The sequence below is a fragment of the Corythoichthys intestinalis genome, chromosome 3 (genome assembly GCF_030265065.1).
Source record: "Corythoichthys intestinalis isolate RoL2023-P3 chromosome 3, ASM3026506v1, whole genome shotgun sequence".
Classification (NCBI taxonomy): domain Eukaryota; kingdom Metazoa; phylum Chordata; class Actinopteri; order Syngnathiformes; family Syngnathidae; genus Corythoichthys; species Corythoichthys intestinalis.
The window spans coordinates 6,393,228-6,412,380 of NC_080397.1; the positions used below are offsets into that span (position 1 = coordinate 6,393,228).

A 19,153-nucleotide genomic window follows, 5' to 3' on the forward strand; every position below is an offset into this window, starting at 1 on the left:
CATTCCCGCCAAGGCGGTCAAGCAGAAGGCGTAGTGTAAGAATAGTCCCAGTGGACTCTGGCATGGGTGTAGAGGACTGGGAGGGCAAGTACAAATTGCCTGACTCGGAAATCCTGGATGACTACTTGGATCCAGAACAGAAGATATGGGAGGATGATGACAAGAGCATCATCTATCGCATTACGGATACTCCGCTAGCAGCGCATAAATCCAGAGGCAGAAGGTTTTACCAGACAGTGGAATGTGATGCCCTCTCACCTGAGGAACGCTCCGCACACCGACACCCACCAGGTTTTGGCAATGGTGATGTCCGCTTGGTTTACCGGGAAGCCGGCAGCTTTGAGGATGAGTCTCCACCTCCTGAGATCGACATCATTCCATCCGTCAAACACCTCCAACACCATGTGGACCGGGATGGTCTGCTCTTTAAAACCAGATTGTGGGCCAAGACGGCCTTAGAGAATAGCTACGCGGCGTTCCGTGAAGAGGAGGCAGCACGAGAAGCGGCCAGGATCAGGAGTGAATTTGGATCTGTGGGCTCTGATGAAATGCAGTACTCCTTTGGATCAGATGAGGAACTTGAAGACCTGATGTTTGCAGAGACTGATGTTGCATGTGAGCATGAGTCATACCACTATCCTAGCAGGTATGTGCCCCATTTTACAGGGTCCAGAATGGGACCTGTGTCCAGCTTCTTGCACGAGGAGGAGCCCTGTGAGTACTATATTGACCCTATGGATGAACTCAAGTGCTTAGTTGACTCCGTTTCGCAGTATCTGGCTGTGAAAGAAGAGGAGCTCAACAGCTACGAGTCACAGCAGAAACCCATGAGGCGAAAACTACCGTCACTCCCAAGCGTGCGGCCTGAGAACAGTAAAAATGACGACGTCCAAGCCAAGGACAACAAAGCTGAAGACATCAAAGTTGAGGACGCAAAAGTCGGGGACGTCAAAACCGAGGATAAATCAGGTGTTAAAAATGTTATGACTTCTTTGTTCAGTACGATCACTGGTTCCAAAACCACCAATGAACCAGACGCTTCAGCACCTTCCAAAGCTCCCACAGATGACTCCGGTATTTTCAAACTGCTCTCTATGATCCCAAAAAGTAGCCCTGAAACTACGCAAACGTCCGAAGTGACGTCTACAGACACCCTGCCCTCCAAAGCCACTCCTCAAACTGAATCTGGAATTTCCAAGCTTCTTTCTTTCATTCCGAAAAGCAGTGGTACGTCTCCACCAGTGGCCATCGTTCCACCCGCCTCCCAAGATCCTCCCACGGAGAAGAAGTTCTCGCTGCAATCTCTGATACCTTTCCAATCATCAGAATCCACTCGGCAAGCTGAAGCTACCCAGACGTCAACGAACACAGATGCACAAGCTGCAAACCAGACTGCCTCTGGTTTAGAATCTGTGCTGGGGAGGCTTAGTCCAATGAGGTTGTTTTCCAGTACACCCACATCAAGAGAGCCATCCCCTCAAACATCAGAAATACAAAGTACATCAGTTGCCAGCAATGCTTCTATAACCCCAGTCCCTAGTCCTAACAATAGTCCACAGGTCACACCAAGACCAGATTCAGGAAGTGGCTCCATTGAGCTTCTTCCAGATACAGGAAGCGGATCAGTAGAGCTTCTCCCAGAGACTGAATCATCTGGTGAACTACCGGAGATTCAACAAAGAACCTCTGTGTTACCCGAACCAAAACCTGAGACAACCCCAGAAGATACAGGCTTGTTCAGTCCTTTTAGAAAATCTCTCTCCAGTTTGATATCCACAAATACTCCTGAAAGCTCCACAACAAGTCCCAAACCGACAGAGGAATCGTTTTTAAGCAGCAAACTCAAGATCCCGTTCTTCTCCTCTGAAGATCATCTAATTACAAGTGAAGTGAAACCTGAGGGAGGAGTGCTGTCTGGATTTCTTAAGTTTGCCACTGGGGAAGACACCAGTGTGCCACCAAGGAGTCCATCCCCAAGTCCCACAAGAACACCCTCTCCGATTCGTGCTGCACTACTCGAAAGCACCCCAAAAGGAAACACTGAAACGGGCTGGTTTTCAAACCTGTTCAAAGTGGCTCAAAGTGAACCAGCTAAGGAACCCGCAAAAAATCCAGTGACTCCAAGTGTGACACTCACCAAACCGAGTGATATTACGGAACCACATACTGAGCCATCAGAGGGCACTGCCAGCGGAACAGAAACATTGTTGGACAATAATTCCAAGATTCAGACTGATGTTGGAGCCAAAGAACAACCAGACTCCCAACCACAAACTCCACAGCCTCAAGGGTTTTTGTCCGGGTTGTTGAAACTCGGCCCTACAGAAGAGCTTAAGCAAATCCAAAGGGACAGTCAGCCTCAACAGGGAGGACTATTTTCAGGTATATTTTCCTCACCCTCCCCGCCTTCTTCCCAAACACCGAACGCTGCACAACAGCCATCGGCAGGACTGTTATCTGGCTTCTTAAAATTTGCCTCTGACAACATGTCGGTTCCTCCAAATCAGCCACCAGCACCTGGGGCACAAAACCAATCTGGTCAAGTACCAGGTCAACAACAGGCTGGAGGTGCACAACCACCAATAGGTGGACTGTTGTCTGGACTTTTAAAAAAGGCCACAGACTCTGTTAGTCAGCCTAGTCAGGAGGTCAACACAGATGTAGTGAATCAAATGACCCAAATTAATGAAAAAGAACCAAGCTTACCTCAAGGTACACCTCAATCAAGGGTTTTATCAAGAGAAATCAAATCAGGTTCTTTGGAAAGCTCTCCGGCTGACCAGCAGACAGTAGTTGCCTTAGACCAACATCAAAAAATACCACCAAAAACCAAAGCCGTGACATCACAGCCACAAAAAGACCCTTCAGGTACCCAAGGTGCCCAAACAGACAATCAACAATCAGCCAATTTATTGTCTGGGATTTTTAACAAGATTGTAGAACCTACCACTCCATCATCTCAGCCACAGTCAGCAGCCCCTCAGCAGGGTGGCTTCCTCTCAGGCCTCTTTGGAATCGGTAGCCAAGACTCTGCTCCTGCAAAATCACAGAACCAGCATCAAAGTGGCACACCAGGGTTACAATCATCTCAACAACAGGGCATCAGACCAAATTTACATAGGCAAAACCAAATACCCCCTCAGCAGCCGCCCCCTAGCAGTCCTGCAGGGATGCTCACTGGATTCTTGAGCAAAATTACAGATGCAGGTACTCCACCATCTGCCACCTCATCAGGTAGTCAACAAGAACAGCAAAAAGCACAAATGACAGGTCCCAAGACAACCCAGCAACCTCCCAATCAACAAGGAGGTTTTCTGTCTGGACTCTTTTCATCAGGTCCTCCTTCGCCAGCACAGAAGCAAAGGGAACCACCTTTGAATCCTTCCAACAGGCAGCCGCTTCGCAGGCAAACCCAAATACCCCAACAACCTGCTGCCACTGCCGGTGAACCACAGCAAGGTGGACTGTTGTCAGGTTTGTTTAGTAAATTAACCACTGATAACGCACCGCAGCAACCTACCCCACAAGTAAGGCTTCAACAGGGTAGTAAATCAAATAGTGCCGGATCTCAGGAAAATTCTGGAGCAAACTCTGGTCAACAAGGAGGATTACTGTCTGGGCTGTTGAATCAAGCATCATCTCCACAGCAAGAACCGCCAGGAAAAAATACTCAACGTTCCACGACAGAACCACCTAGTCAAAGTGGAGGCTTACTCTCAGGCTTTCTGAAGCTTGCGTCTGGTGAGACTGCATCTCAGGAACAACAGGCACCCAAAACTCAAGGTGCTCAATCGACCCAAAGCCCAGCACCACCCGAATCAGGTGGGCTACTTTCTGGCCTGCTCAACAAAATGTCTGTTAATGTGGAGCAAACATCGTCCCCAGCTGACCAAGCAAACCTTAAAACAAAGCAGCAGCCACCACGTGCAGGACAATTACGTCCACAGATGCAGAGAACAAAACCCGTGGAAATGCATTCCACACCCGATGTGGCTGCAGAAAAGGGCTCAAAAGATCAAAAAGGTTTCCTCTCTGGTCTGTTAAGTTCGGGGGAGGAGTCATCCTCAAAGACCTCTATCATCGGAAAGGGTGAAGTGAAACCAGCCACCACCAGTAGCGCATCTACCGGTCTGTTGTCCAGCATTTTTAAAACTGCCCAGAGTGACATCGGCACGTCTGCTTCAGAAAAGGAAAAAGGCCTACTTAACCGTCTCCTTCCCAAAACTAAGGAGGATAGCCCATCAAGTACAGCATCAGTCACATCTTCAATTCCAGTTTCTACAACTGTCAACCCCTCAGAAAAACCACCGCCCCCGGTTTGGAAAAATCCCTCGGTGTCCCCCACCCAACGTTACCTCGAAGAGATTCAGCGTCTCTTGTATGGGACAGAAGGAGAGTACGGCTACAAGGACCTTTTGTATAACTTTACAGAGCATGGCGTGATTCCACCAGAGCTCTACGAGCACCAGTGTCTCATTGAGGCACTCCTTTGGCAGCAACTCAACGACTATGCCCTCGCTGAGGCTCTTGCCACTCAAGATCAGGTAAACTACTGTGAATACAGAGCCCCTCCAACAGATGCAGCCAGAGCATCCCAGTTGGAGAGTCACATGTGGCCGAGTCCTAAAGAAATAGATATTTGTCATTTTAATGTGCCATCACATCCATGGACGGATCCGACCGCCCCACTTTTTGAAAGCAGAAATCGGTTCCTGGAACCGAATGAAGACTTAGTTTTGTTTGATATGACCTGCAGGGACAAGAAACCCTGGACGAGCTGTGATCACCTGAATGAATTTGGCAGCAAGCAACAACCCTGGATTATGCACGGTGGAGGACTAAATTTGTCTAGCTACAAGTCAAACACCAGACTAAATCGGTGTCAGTCTCTCACAGAGTTCACCTACGTATCTGATAAGGCTACAACTTTAAAAGATGCAACTATAGATGACTTTAGTTTGAAGTCAGCTACAGACTTTTTAAAACGGCTCGCCAATAAAAAGGGTCCGGTGGATCTAACGCGTGGAGCCATGGATTTAAGCAAATCAGCCGGTTGCACTGTGTTCAATGATGAAATGCTTTTCGAGGACTCAGAATGGTACCAACAATGGCTGTCACTGCTGGATCAAGGGCTGTGGTGGCCAGCAGAAACCGGGGACTGTGGATATTATGTATATACCAACGAGGGCTATATTTACTCTCTTTTAACGGACAGAGCTGGTAGGCACTTTTATGCATGTGCTGCTCCAGAAGACCTACAAACGCTCAACAACATCACAGAAAACATTGCAAACATTCTAACGCAGAAAGAAAAGGAAAAAATAACCTTGTGTGGATTTAAAATCCCCCTTTTTGTAGAAGAAAAAGCTCCTTGGTTTCCTGACCAGTTTCACATCAGATCAGGGCTTCCGGATGCTCCAGAGGATCTTACGTCTGCCCTAAGAAAAGGTGAAAAAATAATGAACATGAACCTGGAAAGCTTCTCTCAGATGTTTCAGGAATCTCTATCCTCCCAAGTCGAAGCTCCAGTGGACTTCACAGTCTACAAATTAAAAAAGATCACAGTGGGACCAGCAGAAAACCTTCACAACCAGTGCGAGACCCCAATGAAAGCCGCTGATCTGACAATAAACTCGCTTAAAGCAGCTCACGGAGGACCTTACTGGATGAATCAGGGAGTTAAAGGCGTATCCTCTAGTTCGCCCTCTCCAGGGTCCTCCAAGCCAGTATCTCCGAAGAAACATCACCCAATCCCTGAAATTAGAATTGGGCATGTGGAAGACACACCCATGGACCAATCTCAACCAAAAACAAGCTCTGCAGTCTCAGGAAAAAACATTTCCAAGTCGTCTGTTGCTAATGTGAGTAAATCTCATACTCTTCTGTCTTCAACAACCGTGTCAGCTAGCAAGCCGTCCTCAAATGTCACCAGGAACCTTCCCCAGAAGCCATCAGTGTCAAAGATGCCTGAACTCAAGACAGCCAATCTACCGCCTTCCCCAATTATTAGTCCAGCCCCTACAACGCTTTCATCACCAACAGCTTCAGTTCCTTCAACCAACATGTCTTCATATCAGAGACCTCGACTAGCAAGGCAGCAATCTCAGGCAGACAAGTCCAAAATATTTCCACAAAACTCCAAGGCGCCAGTCTCTGCGATTTGCACTGTCAACGAAATCCCTCCTGCAGATATGTTATCCCCCATTCCAAAAGATACTCGCAAAGAACCGCCACAGTTACACATCCTGAATCCCTACACAAATGATGAAACTAAACTTTACCATACGAACCGTTACGTCGGTTCATCGACTGGTACTCGGTTGAGCCACAAAGTATTGGATTTTTCTGCAACCAGTGAAAAGAACAAGCCTTCAACTGATAAATTTTCGCAATCTGAAGCTTTGAAGCAAAAATTGGAGGTTGTTGACTTTTCTAAACACAAGTTAAAACAATGTAAAGAACCTGAGAAAAATGTCTTGACTGACAAGGTGGCTGTTGATCTTACCAAACAGATGGATAAAGAGGAGAAAGAAGGGAAGTGGACTTTAATAGATAAGTCAAAAATTTGGGACGCATTGCAGAGCACTTGCACAACTGCTGATAAATGTTTCACACCTGAAGAAACATCCTGTCCTCAGTCACATGTCCGAAGATCGTCTGCATCCAGATATTCTGCAACACCAGTGGATGTGCATAAAAATGTGACACCAGCCAAGAATGAGACCCATCAAGTGGATTGTTTCACCCATGCAGCGAAATCTAAATCGATACAATCAGTGACATCTTCTCCTCAAATGAGTCCTGTTCCAAAGCAAATCCACACTGAAGAACAGCATCCAAATTACACATCCAATGTACAATCGCAACCCCAAGTGCCTTTAGTTGCCAAGTGGTCATCACAACAGACATGTGTCGACAGCAGAAGAGCAACCATTACATCCATTTCCTCTCGGTCTAGTAAAAGCCAAGAGGTGACCATGCCAGCAAACTTGTTTAAAGCCGTACTAGATATGTCTGAACCACACCAGACTTGTGCCGACAGCAGAAGGGCATTGTTTACATTTACTTCATACAGGTCTCTTGAACACCATGACATCAGTGAGTCAGCAAAGTCAGTCAAAGCTGTCCTAGACATGTCCGCAAAGAAGGATAAAACTCCGCTTAAAGGCGACAAAAGTGTGACAAAAGAACCTGAGACGACTTCTGAAGCACTTGCACTGACAAAGAGAAAACCAGTAAGTCCAGAGAGAAAACACCTAGATCCGAGTCATTGGGAGTCTCATGACTTGTCTTACAAAGAAGTCACAGAGCTCCAAGGACCTCCTTTTCATGAAAACTATGAAAAACGGTCAGCCACGAGAGATGTTCAAAACGCTCACTACAGGGTGTTGTCACAGCCACAGTGTTCTTTTGAACACTGCCCCGGGGAAGCCTCTGCACCGGCCAATTCAATCAAAGCTGCACTTGACATGTCTTCCAAACCAACTGGCTTAAAATCGCTAGTACCCGACACAAGGATGCATGACACTCTGACTAAAGGAATTCCCTTAATGAAAGGGAAACCAACTGCCCGCCAGCTTGCACGAAACAATTCTGTCGGCGTTGCACTTGTCAAAGACCTTCCCCCTCAAGAATCCCTCGAGTGGATTCAGTGTCAAAAACAGATTACAGTTTCCATCCCACCCCAGTTAAATTGTTCAGATGCCATTTTATCAGATATGGTCCCAGCATCCACTTCTGTAATTTCCACAACAGGAACTCCCCTAGATATGTCACCAAAGCCACCCCAGATCACAGAAATAAAAGCAGCAGAGTCTTGTTTAGGTCTTCATGAAGCGGTTTCACTCATCAATAAACCAAGTGCACGAGTGATGGCAAGGAAAGACTCTGTCGGCCTACCACTGGTAGTTGAACTAGAATCTATATACCACAAGATATCTCCAGCTGGATCAGAGCAACGAAAGGTTGCTCTCACTGTACTCAACACAACAGAGAACCTGCACAGACAGATACCATCATGCCATGCCAATAAGTTAATGTCCTCCTTGCACAAACAATACCCGCAAACAAACAAACCAGTGGACTTCTCTGCAAAAGACCGTGTGAAAACAACAAACAATTCCAGGATTTTTACTGAGGGAGAAGATGGACAGCCCATAAATTTCACTAATCACAACACCAAAAAAGAATTATTAGAAATAGAGCAAGGTGGGAGGCAAATCAAAAAGAAGTTGTTACAAGGTTTAGTGGACCTAACGGTAGATCCTCAAAATGAGATCACAAATGGTCAGACTTCGAGTGTAAACAATCTTTCGTTACCTTCTTTGCATCGAAGCTGCCTTTCCCAACAACAGGAGTATAGGACAATTCCCAACCCTCAGGAAATGTGTAAATTCTCACATAATAATCACACTACTACTCAACTAGAAATGACTGACCTCTCAGGAAAACAACTTCATGTTGTACCCTACTTTGGTATTCAAGCTTCACTGGACGTCTCGTCCTCCAACAACCTCACGTATCACCAGGCCAGTGCAGAAAGTTTTGAAGCTACGAAATATTCCCAAATATATCCAAACAGAACAGAATTTAGTCTTGAAACCTACAGAACACCTGCAGGTTCAGTGACTTCCCTAACATCAGTCACCATGTTGCAAAGACAAGATCGAAGTATTCCTGCAAAACCAAAAAATCTAATCAAGCAGCCAACTATGGAAAACTGGGAAGAAAGTCCAATGCAAAGTGTTACAGGAAGCTATCAAAAGCAACCCCCTACCATGCAACCATATGTTCAACAAACAATCGATAGTTCTCAGACTTTATACAGTCAATCGTCACATGTATCAGCTGTTATACAAGTATCTGAACAACATAAAATAGATAATGCCCTGAAGTTTGACAGTACTCAACCTTTAAGGACAATTACAACCCCTCAACTATCAACACAGCCTGAGACAAGCCGATACCCCCTCACTATGCACCAAAATTATGTACCAAATGTGGGTTCAAGCTCTACCAGTTCTATTGAGTTTGCAGCAGGATTTACAGCACTTGTGTCACAACCCATGACTGAAAAGCAAGGATCTTTAAAGCATGCAGGGGAACAGGATTTTAGAGTGAAACTCCAAACACAAGACTCAACGCCTCCGCCCCAACCGGCATCCTCTCCAGTCAAGGGGTTGGTTTCAATGTTTAGTGGTCTAAGTTCCAATGATCATGTCCATAGCAAGCAAGCAGAGGTCAAACCAAACCTCACAATAACTGGGTCTACACCAAAGGACCCAAAGTCTCATCCCACACCCTTGGAAATTGATCATGGTGACCATGTTGCATGTTCTCCTGATGTAAGAGTAGAAGCATTAGTTGGTACCGTCCCATGTGCACCTGCATCTTTGGAGAGTTCTTTGCCTAGGCGACCATCACTCATTTCTGAATCACAAGACAAAGTCGGCATCTTAAAATACAGTGGCTCCGGGTATCATGGACCTGTGACATCATCATCCAGTGTCACAGTTCAGCTTGTCCAAAAAACTCAACATTCACCAAATGAACTAGGAAACAAAACACTTTCCAAAGTCGACCTCACTGAAGACTCTTTAGTAGAACCCCCACTTAAAGTGTGTGAAGGTTCATCTGAAACTATATCAGATGAGTCCAACACACACTCTCTTAATCTAAGTACTGGAAGTGTTATATTACAAGACAAAAAGAGCCAACCTAAGTCCATCTACATTGGCATTAATGCTACGGACATGTCACCTGTTGAAAAACCGATGGAGCTAAGTGAGCCGCGACCATATGTCAGACTACCCCATATATTTGTCTCGGCTGCGAGTTCACCAGAAGATGAGGCAATTGAAGAGGAGCCCGAAGAATCTGAAGGAGATATTACTGATGAAGGTACCACTGCAACTGCTGTCAACCTATCAGAATGTCAGAAAGATTCTAAACCTCACGATGACAGTACATCTTTGGGTAATGAAGCTACAGATGTCATTAGCACAGAAACTACACCTTGCTTACCTGAAAGGTTACCACAGACTTCAATAAAGGATTTCAATGCAAATGATCACAGGCAAAAAATGGATCATCCTGATATGGAAGCCTCTGTCTCCGATGCTGATCTGACAGCAGAGAGCGTTGCCGTTTGTGAACCACCTGTTGAAGAACAAGTAGCACAGCTAGAAGACGATAAGCCACCAAGTGATCTGGTAACATCACCCCAAGAAGAGAAAGATACAGAACCTCCAAGTGCGGAAAATAGTACAACTCTTGACTCGCCTGACAAAACGTTTCTCAACAAAATGACAGAATCGTCATCAGATATAAAATCCTCTGAAGAATTCCAACAACTTGACGACAATACTGAAAAGGATGCTCATTTTTCTATTTCTGAAGACAGTTCTTACAAAGAAACTTCCAAGGACAATAGTATAACTGCTAAGATCGATGAACTGCCTAATGAGCAACAAGGAAAGAGAATTGCAAGCCCAGAGCACACGACTTCCCATTCTGGATCGTCAGTACTTGGAGGTATTTTCCCTACCTCAATTACGAAAGATACAACTGGAACTGGTTTGCTGTCAATGTTTGGTGGTTCAAATACTCCAGCATCCCCTGAAACAAAAGGACCATTACCTCAATTAGCCCCTAAGGAGCCACAAGGTAAAGGTCTACTCTCGATGTTTGGGGGTTCAAATGCTCCAGCATCACTTGAAGCAAAAGAACAATTACCTCAGTCAACCCCACCTGAGCCACAAGGAAAAGGTCTACTTTCAATGTTTGGTGGATCAAATGTCATCCCTCCGGAAACCAAAGGATTGTCACCTACTTTAAACTCACAAGAACCACAAGGAAAAGGGTTACTCTCAATGTTTGGTGGATCAAATTCTCAAGCCTCCCCTGAAACCAAAGGATCATTACCTCACTCAATCCCACAAGAATCGCAAGGAAAAGGTCTATTCTCAATGTTTGGTGGGTCAAATGTTCCTCCTCCTCCTGAAAATAAAGGATTGTCACCTTCATCAGCACCACAAGAACCACAAGAAAAAGGTTTACTCTCAATGTTTGGTGGGTCAAATGCCCCAGTGTCTCCTGAGACCAAAGGACCATTACCTCAGTCTAGTCCACAAGAACCACAAGGAAAAGGTTTACTCTCAATGTTTGGTGGGTCAAATGCTCCTGCATCCCCTGAAACTAAAGGGCCATTACTTCAGTCCACCACTCAAGAGCCACAAGGAAAAGGTTTACTCTCAATGTTTGGTGGGTCAAACACCCCTGCATTCCCAGGAGCCAAAGGACTGTCACCATCTTCAAGTCCACAGGAATCACAAGGAAAAGGTTTGTTCTCCATGTTTGGTGGCTCGAGTAGTAATTCACAAGCTGGACCAAGAGGCCCAACTGCTGGAAGTCTACCAGTAAGAGGCCCTCAACCTAAAGAACCAACAGGAAAAAACTTGTTTTCTATGTTTGGGGGAGCTGGGCACCAACAGGGGTCAAATACAAGAGGTCCTGCACCGGCTAGTGCTGGATCTTCTTTATTTGGAGGCATCCTCCAAAGTTCTTCTTTCAATAAAGATAGCCCAGGCACAGGCCTGTTCTCCAAGCTTGGAGGTCCCAGTCCCTCGGCTGGACCAAGAATGCCGGTAGCAGGACATAAAGAACCAACAGGACTCAGAGCTTCAGAACCCTCTGAAAAAGGATTGTTCTCAAGATTAAGTGGACAGAACCAGCAGAATAAGACACCTGAAACAGAGGCAGGTTTTAAAGTTTCTTCTGTTTTCTCACTTGGAGCTAGCTCTGACGGAAATATAACCAAAGCTGGGTTTGGGATGTTTGGAATGTCTTTCATGGAGGAGTCCAAAAAAGAGCCAGAATCAGTTGCTCCTGTCACGGAGGCTAATTGTATAAGTGAAGATATAAAATCCCCAGAAACAAAAGAGGCTCTCTTGATAACACCTTGCCCCAGCGAAGACGTTAAACTCCCAGAAAGGAATGAGGCTCTCAAGATGGAGCCAAGTGCAATTGAAGAATTAAAACCCTCAGAAACGAAGGACACTCTCGAGCCGAGTACAAGGGAAGATGCAACACCTCCCGAGACTACAGTTAATGTAGACCCCAAGCCTCAGGCTAATGATAACATATTGAATGAACATGAATGTGAAGAAACACAAGACTGGTCCAAGCAGACATTTGACAATCATGTTCCATTAACGGGAGAGGACGATACTGAAAAAATTCCACTGTGTGCTGAAAATGAGTCCGATGTAGTGTCAGATACACAAAAGCTAACTAGTCTACCAGAGAATGACACCATACATGATACAGAAGCTGTTATTGCTGATAAACAATCAGACAACCAATCCAGGGAAGTTGGTGAATCAGAGACAGGAAAAGAAATCAAACCGCTTGTGGTATTGGACATGGAGCACAATGTAAAGAATACAATTATGGATTGCGATGAAGTTGGCAGACCCAACATGATAGAAGTAGAACATTTTCAACTTGGTGTTGAAAACATACCAATTAATGAGCAAGAAACACATATGCACCCCGAAAGTCCACCAAAGACTCTCGGTGAAGATGAAGAACCCAACATAGAGAAAGTAAAACTGAAAGAACAAACAGTTGATGTGGAAAAAACAACATCTGACTCATTTGATGTTACTGATGTTAAGGAGGTTACAGAGGCGGAGGACGCATGTGTAGCCAAAGCAGAGGAACCCATGACAGAAACAGTGACTACCCTCCAAACCTTAGAAACATCAGAAACTGCAGAGGAACCTATTAAGGCAGAACCCTCAGTAAAACAGCCACTTGTACTTGAGGAAGACTCTGATAGTACGATTCCATTAGGCTCTATAAAAGACGAAGATAAAGGTCCTCTAACCAAGCCACCAGAAATTGTGCTCTCAGACACTGTGGATAAAAAGGCTCCGATGCCCAGTCCTGATATACCTCTACCACAGCCTCTGTCAGGTAGACCACCTGTCCCTCCTGGGCAAAGAACGGGTGTACCAAGAATAAGAGGCCCTACAGAGATGAGGGGACAGAGAATGCCGGGGCCCAGAATGCCAGGACCCAGAATGCCAGGACCCCAGAAGCCTCCTGAGCCGACTCCATTTTCTGGCTTCATGTCAATGTTCTCCAACCCTCCCAGCGCACCTAGTAAACCAGCAAGTATTGGTGGCTTCTTCTCAAGCTCTCCAGGTTCCCTCTTTGGGTCGTCTGCTCCTCGTCAACCGCAAAAACCACAACAGCAGCCACAGAAAAGCTCATTTTTTGGCCTTCCGAGTAGCATTGCCCCTGAATCTCTTACAGGAGACATTCTTGGTATGTTCAAGGGTCCTGAAGCGACAAAGTCTGAGGAGCCTCAGCCTTCATCTGAAAAGACTGTAGAACATGTGGAAACCACAGAGGACTCCATTCCTGAAAAGGGGTCATTGGAGGAAGCTGAACATGCAGATAAAAAAGATGGTAACGAAAGTCCTATTCCTGAACAAGAGGTGGAAATATCTGAGAAACCTGGACAGGATGAAGACCAACCTGAAGTGTCTGATAAAGCAACATCACTTCCACCTCCTGAAGCCCAAGAGCCTGTGCCTGAGACCAAAACCAGCTCTGAAATACCAAACATAGCTGCACCTAAATTTGGATTCTTGTCCGTCGCTGCTGAAGGAACTTCATCACTCGGATCCCTCTTTTCATCCTCAACATCTCCAAGCATGGATGCAAAACCATCTCAGCCCCCACAACCAGAAGGAGGTCTCTTCTCTGGTTTTAAAAGTCTCTCAGCAGGTATTTTCCAGGATGAGAAACAACCAGGAAAGGAAGAAGCGGCGTCGGTTTTCGGCGTGAAACTCGGGTCAATGTTCGGAAGTTCGGATCCCCCCAAACCTGCAGTTGTGGTCACCACCCAACCGCAGCCTCAAAGTTCAAAACCCGCATACGAAGTGGACAAACTCTCCCAAGGGTCAGGAGACACAGAGAGTGGCACAGAAGGACAGAGCGGTACTTCAAGAACTGGAAGCTGTGACACCCTAGCTGAGTCACCTCAGACAGGACTCGCTTCTGAGTGCCTGTCCTTGGCAGAAGGTCCGGTAGAACCTCAGGTGCGAGTCATTTCTTGTGAGGGAGATGAAAGTATGGCTACACTGCTGAACACTGAGACTTCGAAGAACCTCCTGACACAAGAAACCGCTCCAAGGCTAGTGCTTCTCATCATGCTATTGCTAGCTTTCCCTTTCCTTTGTTTTGTTTCCAACCCTTCCTGACTTACTCCATTATTTTTGTGCAGCTGTCCGTTTTTTTTACATGAACCTCATAACCATCAACTACCTTACCATACAGAGAACCTATCTGCGGTATATAGGCATTTCTTTGGAAAATTCTACCCCTCTGACAAACTTAAAACACATCAAAACATATTAAAACAATTTTATAAGTATTCATTAGCGCTTGTTCCGCCCCAGTTTTGCTATTAGAAATATTGTACAACTACAACACCATCTCTTGAAGAACGGTAAATGGGCTAGCACTTCTCCCTTCAAGGTACTCAAAGTGCTTTGACAAAATTTCTATAATTCAGCTACTGATGACGCAGCATTAGGAGCAATGTGGGGTTCAGTAGCTTGCTCTAGGACATTTTGACATGGCAGGGTAGGGCATCAAACCCATAACCTTTGGTTGGGAGACAACTACTCTGAGTTAACGCTATCTTCATGCTAACATATTACAGTATAGGGAATGCCAAAGACTGACAAACAGAAATTCAGAAATAATTCAGCAGGGCCATGAAAGGAATTCACTTCACTGTAGGGCTGCAGCTATCGATTATTTAAGTCATCGATTAAATTTTCCAATTCGTTAGTTTTAATAATCGAGTAATCCACGAGTAATCTGATTACAAACATTTACGGTCAGAATAAATTTTAGGATATGTCAAACAAATAAAAGTGTTTATGATTGCAATACAGTGGTACCTCGACATACGTTCGCTTCGACACGATGTTTTCGACATCCGACGTAAAATTTGACTCACCATCGGTTTCTACTAGGGATGCACGGATACAGTTGAGTCACGGTTCGGTACTATTTTCGATACGAGGGACATGATTTTCAATTTAATACATTTAATGAAATACAAGTTTTTTTGTTTGTTTTTTTATTTTGCTAACAAGCAAAAATAACAATACCATCATATAAACATGCATTATAGTGCATAGTATTTATGTGCTTGCTTCTTACTGACCCGAAGAAATTTTGTATAAAAGTGCTGAGAACAATCTTTACTGTTTGTAAAGTGTGGCGGGGCACACTGTTGATTTCTATTACTCTTTTAGCAGGTATGTTTACCACATGAGAAAAACATCCTATTTGTGGTCAGAGTCCATCTGTGTTACATACTGAATTAACAATATTTGCAGCATTAAGAGTCAATGGTATGGATTGATTTGGCCTCCTTAGCTTCGATTCAGTCATGGCGGTTTTGAATTCATCAATGTAGTATATGGACTACACGTCCCATGATCACTCTGGGCTCACGCAGCCAATGGCCTACGACTTGGGGGGATCTAACGTAATACATCTAGGTTGCTATTTGATTATTATATTTGCTGTGTGCGCGCGCGAGTGTTGTCGGGCATTAAAAAAAGTTGACAAACGCCACAGAAGTCACGTCTGCTCATTACTGTACAACAGCAGGCTTTGACAATCGACTTTCATAAACAGGACGAGTTTGAAGTACAGCGCTCTTAATTTGCCACTCATTGTTCATCATGTAACCGTGAGTTAGGTCTCTGTGACCCACGATCTTAACCTGTCTGTTGTCAAAGCGAGGTTATTCATAGCAGACAAGTCGGCAACAATATAATGCCGGTCTATGTTGTACGTATCCAAAAAGACTGTCTTTGTTAAATTAGTAAGAGTGGGGATAGCATATCATCTCACCCAAAATGCTGCTTAACAACAGATCTGTACGATATTGAAGCCGGCAAGCCGCTTACTTATGTTTCTGTGTTTCCTCACGAGCAAGGATCCGCGTGCGCCGCTGATAGCGGCAGAGTTTGTTTATTGAAAGCAAAGCTGCGCCGGGCATTTTAGCGAGAGAGACGACAAAAATAAATTCGGAAAATACATTTTGGGAGCTTTTCATTAGGATCGAATGTTTTTGCGTATTGAATCGAAGAGGGCGTATCGAACGGTTTAATATAAAGCCAAGTATTGTTGCATCCTTAGTCTCTCCATCAGACGACATGCTCGAAATACGATGACATGACAGCGCCGCAGACGGACGCGCGGCGGATTTTCTTGTGAGAGAAATCAACACAGGTTTCAAAAAGGTTGGTACAGGTGGTGAAACCATTGAAATGAAGATGCAATGATAGAAAAATATGAGCGTTGCGTGAACTGGCTCAACAATTCAGCCGTAGACTGTCTCCGGTCTCCACGGTCCTCCTCCAACCTCCGTTCACCAGTCTTTATAAGTTAAGGTGACAATTATTATTGTGGTCACATCGCTAAACTAATCGCCAGCTTTGTCAGGTTTTCATCATTTATTTCAGACCTTGTCCAGCACAACACACCTACTGTCCGCCGCAGTTGACGGTGTTCTCAACAAAACATTAAAAGTGAAAGTAAACTCTGAACCGCACCATTCCCTCTCTGTCACGTCAGCTATGCAGTGCGTTAAGGTACAGCACGCAAAACACGTCCTCCGCATTGGAGTCTGATTCGTTACATTATTACAGGAATTATTATTCTTTTATTCCGGTTTTTATTAATAATTCATTTGTTTTGCTGTGTGTAATTGCCATTTGTGATAGTGCCATCAGTAGTTAGTAAGGATTTAGTGTAGGTTTTTGGGCTGTGGATCGAATTAATGGAATTATAATGTATTCTTATGGGAAAATCCTGCTCGACTTACGACCATTTCGACTTACAAACAAGGTCCTGGAACGAAATAACTTCGTATGTAGAGGTACCACTCTAATATTTATTTTGGCTTGCTAAGATTACACTTTCTAAAGAGCATTAAATGTAAATACAAAATAAAACTCCTTAATGTGTTTCTTCGAAAAATGCAGAGTTGCACTTTCATTTCACGAGCAATAAATACCTTTAAAAAGAAATTAAAATACCTGATCTTAGAGCCTTAAACGATATAAAAAACGAGGATCTAAGTACAATAAAAGAACAATTGGCCATCTTGCATGGCAAAGGTCCGCTAGCTAAACTGGTATGAAATACTATTTAAAAAAAAAATTTTTTTTTTTTTTTAAAGCTCTTAACAAATTGTTTAAATACATATTTCCACACAAACTACTAAATATACTTCTAAGTAAATAATGAATGCATAAACAAACATCTTAGCTCAAACAAAAACATACTTTATGTTGGTCTTAATTGGGAGCAGCTGGTTTCAGCCATGTTAGACGAGTTATGGCATATTCACTGTTGCAACTAGAGGCCAGTGTATCCACCCTAATCAATAAAACTAAATGCAACATTTTCAACACAAACCATCACTACACCACTCTAATTAAACGAATCCTCGAAGCAGTAAAATTTGATTCAAAGGTTTTTTCTAATCGAATAACTCGAGTTATTTGATTAATCATTGCAGCACTAATGAACTAAATGTACGTGCTATGCATGTCTTTGTAAATGTTGAATACAATTTGGAAGCTAATATATGAGTTTTGGTAAAGGGTAGGCAGGTCAGTGCCATTGCGAATGAAGAGTGCAGATTATAACCTCTGCCAGGGAACTGCTCTGCATTCAGTGTCCAGCTACAGCAGCTGGCGCCTGCGTAACAGTATTACAGCTTTTTTGACAGAGACGAAGAGGCCGAGAATCTTTTTATTTGTGAGGTGTGTGTAATTCGCCCTGTGTGCACCTCCTTGAATGATACCCTCAGTTGCAGCCAATTTCTTATATGAATCAATGCAAGCGGGATAGATTCACGACGGCGTGGCAGTACAGACGGGAATAAAAGGAGGGGCGGGAGAGGCTGTTTGGAGTGCAGCCAAGACTAAGTAAATCACCGCCACTTTCCTCGTTAGCCATCGGCAACACGGAGCAGCCTCGCAGACGTCTGCTGGGTTTCACCTCTAAAACTTCACTCCCAACATTCAAATATTGTCAGCAGGTATAATCTGCAGGGATAATACTAGGAGACATGGAATTGGGCAGGCGTGTCTTCTGTGAGAAGAACCAAGAAAAAGTCTCAAGAAGCCATGCCTGAAAAGAAAAATGCCTGACATTTTGGTTTGAAGTGGCCGTTTTAGGGTCAATTTGGTCATTTCCAGAGGTCCTTCAAAGACAAACGTGTCCTGGAGATTTTGAGCCCCTTCAACATGCAATTTATAGCAGGCATACCTATTATGAGGGGGAAAAATCCCCAAAACTAAAGTCGGCTTGCCCGAAAAGATTGAATCCAGTGTTGTTTTTGGCAGCCCTTTTAATTTTCGTCTTAGTCACAGTCTTCTGGACGATAATACTTACTAGTCTTCGTCATATTTTAGTCATTTCAAAATCACTAGTTTTATTCGGCATTTACTCGATATTTTCGTCTGTAAAATTAGAATGTTTCACTCAAAAAAATAATTTAATAAAGGTTTCTAACTATTTTGAATGAACACTGACAGACGAGCACATATTGGTAAATGGTGTTATACTTATTATACCTGTGAGTTGGGGGACAACTACTCTACGCCACCCCATTGTAGCATCTACAAGCATCTCCGAGTCTATCATGTGATAATACACACTCAATAGGAAAACAGTACATTGTTTTCAATTAATTATACTCACCTGGACGGCACAAATTAGTTTGAAAGGACGCTAGCTGTTAGCAATATCTTAATGCTAACGCCAACGTAAATGCTATGCTAGCACTAAGAGTTACATTTAATGTGTGATGATCACTCAGCACTAGTTCTGCAGCTATCGATTATTTAAGTAATCGATTAACCTTTCCATTAATTTGTTCGAATAATCACGTAATCGGATTAGGAACCTGTTAATGCTTTACAGAATCAATTTTAAGAGATGAAAAACAAAGGCTTTCTGAGATTGCAAAAGACCATTAAATGCGAATACAAAATAAAATTCCCTAGTGTTTTTTCAAACTATGCAGAATTGCACTATCATT

At 44.1% G+C, this 19,153-nt stretch overlaps 1 protein-coding gene across 3 annotated transcripts in view; it reads left to right on the top strand.

Moving 5' to 3' along the window:
• The window catches only part of LOC130912784 (uncharacterized), a 239,286-nt gene that overhangs the window by 57,693 nt on the left and 162,440 nt on the right, over nt 1–19,153 (top strand). For all 3 annotated transcript variants that reach the window (XM_057830826.1, XM_057830828.1, XM_057830827.1), the window contains one exon: nt 14–14,206. In XM_057830826.1, the coding sequence (XP_057686809.1) occupies nt 14–14,206 (14,193 nt within the window). The remainder of the gene's footprint in view (nt 1–13; nt 14,207–19,153) is intronic.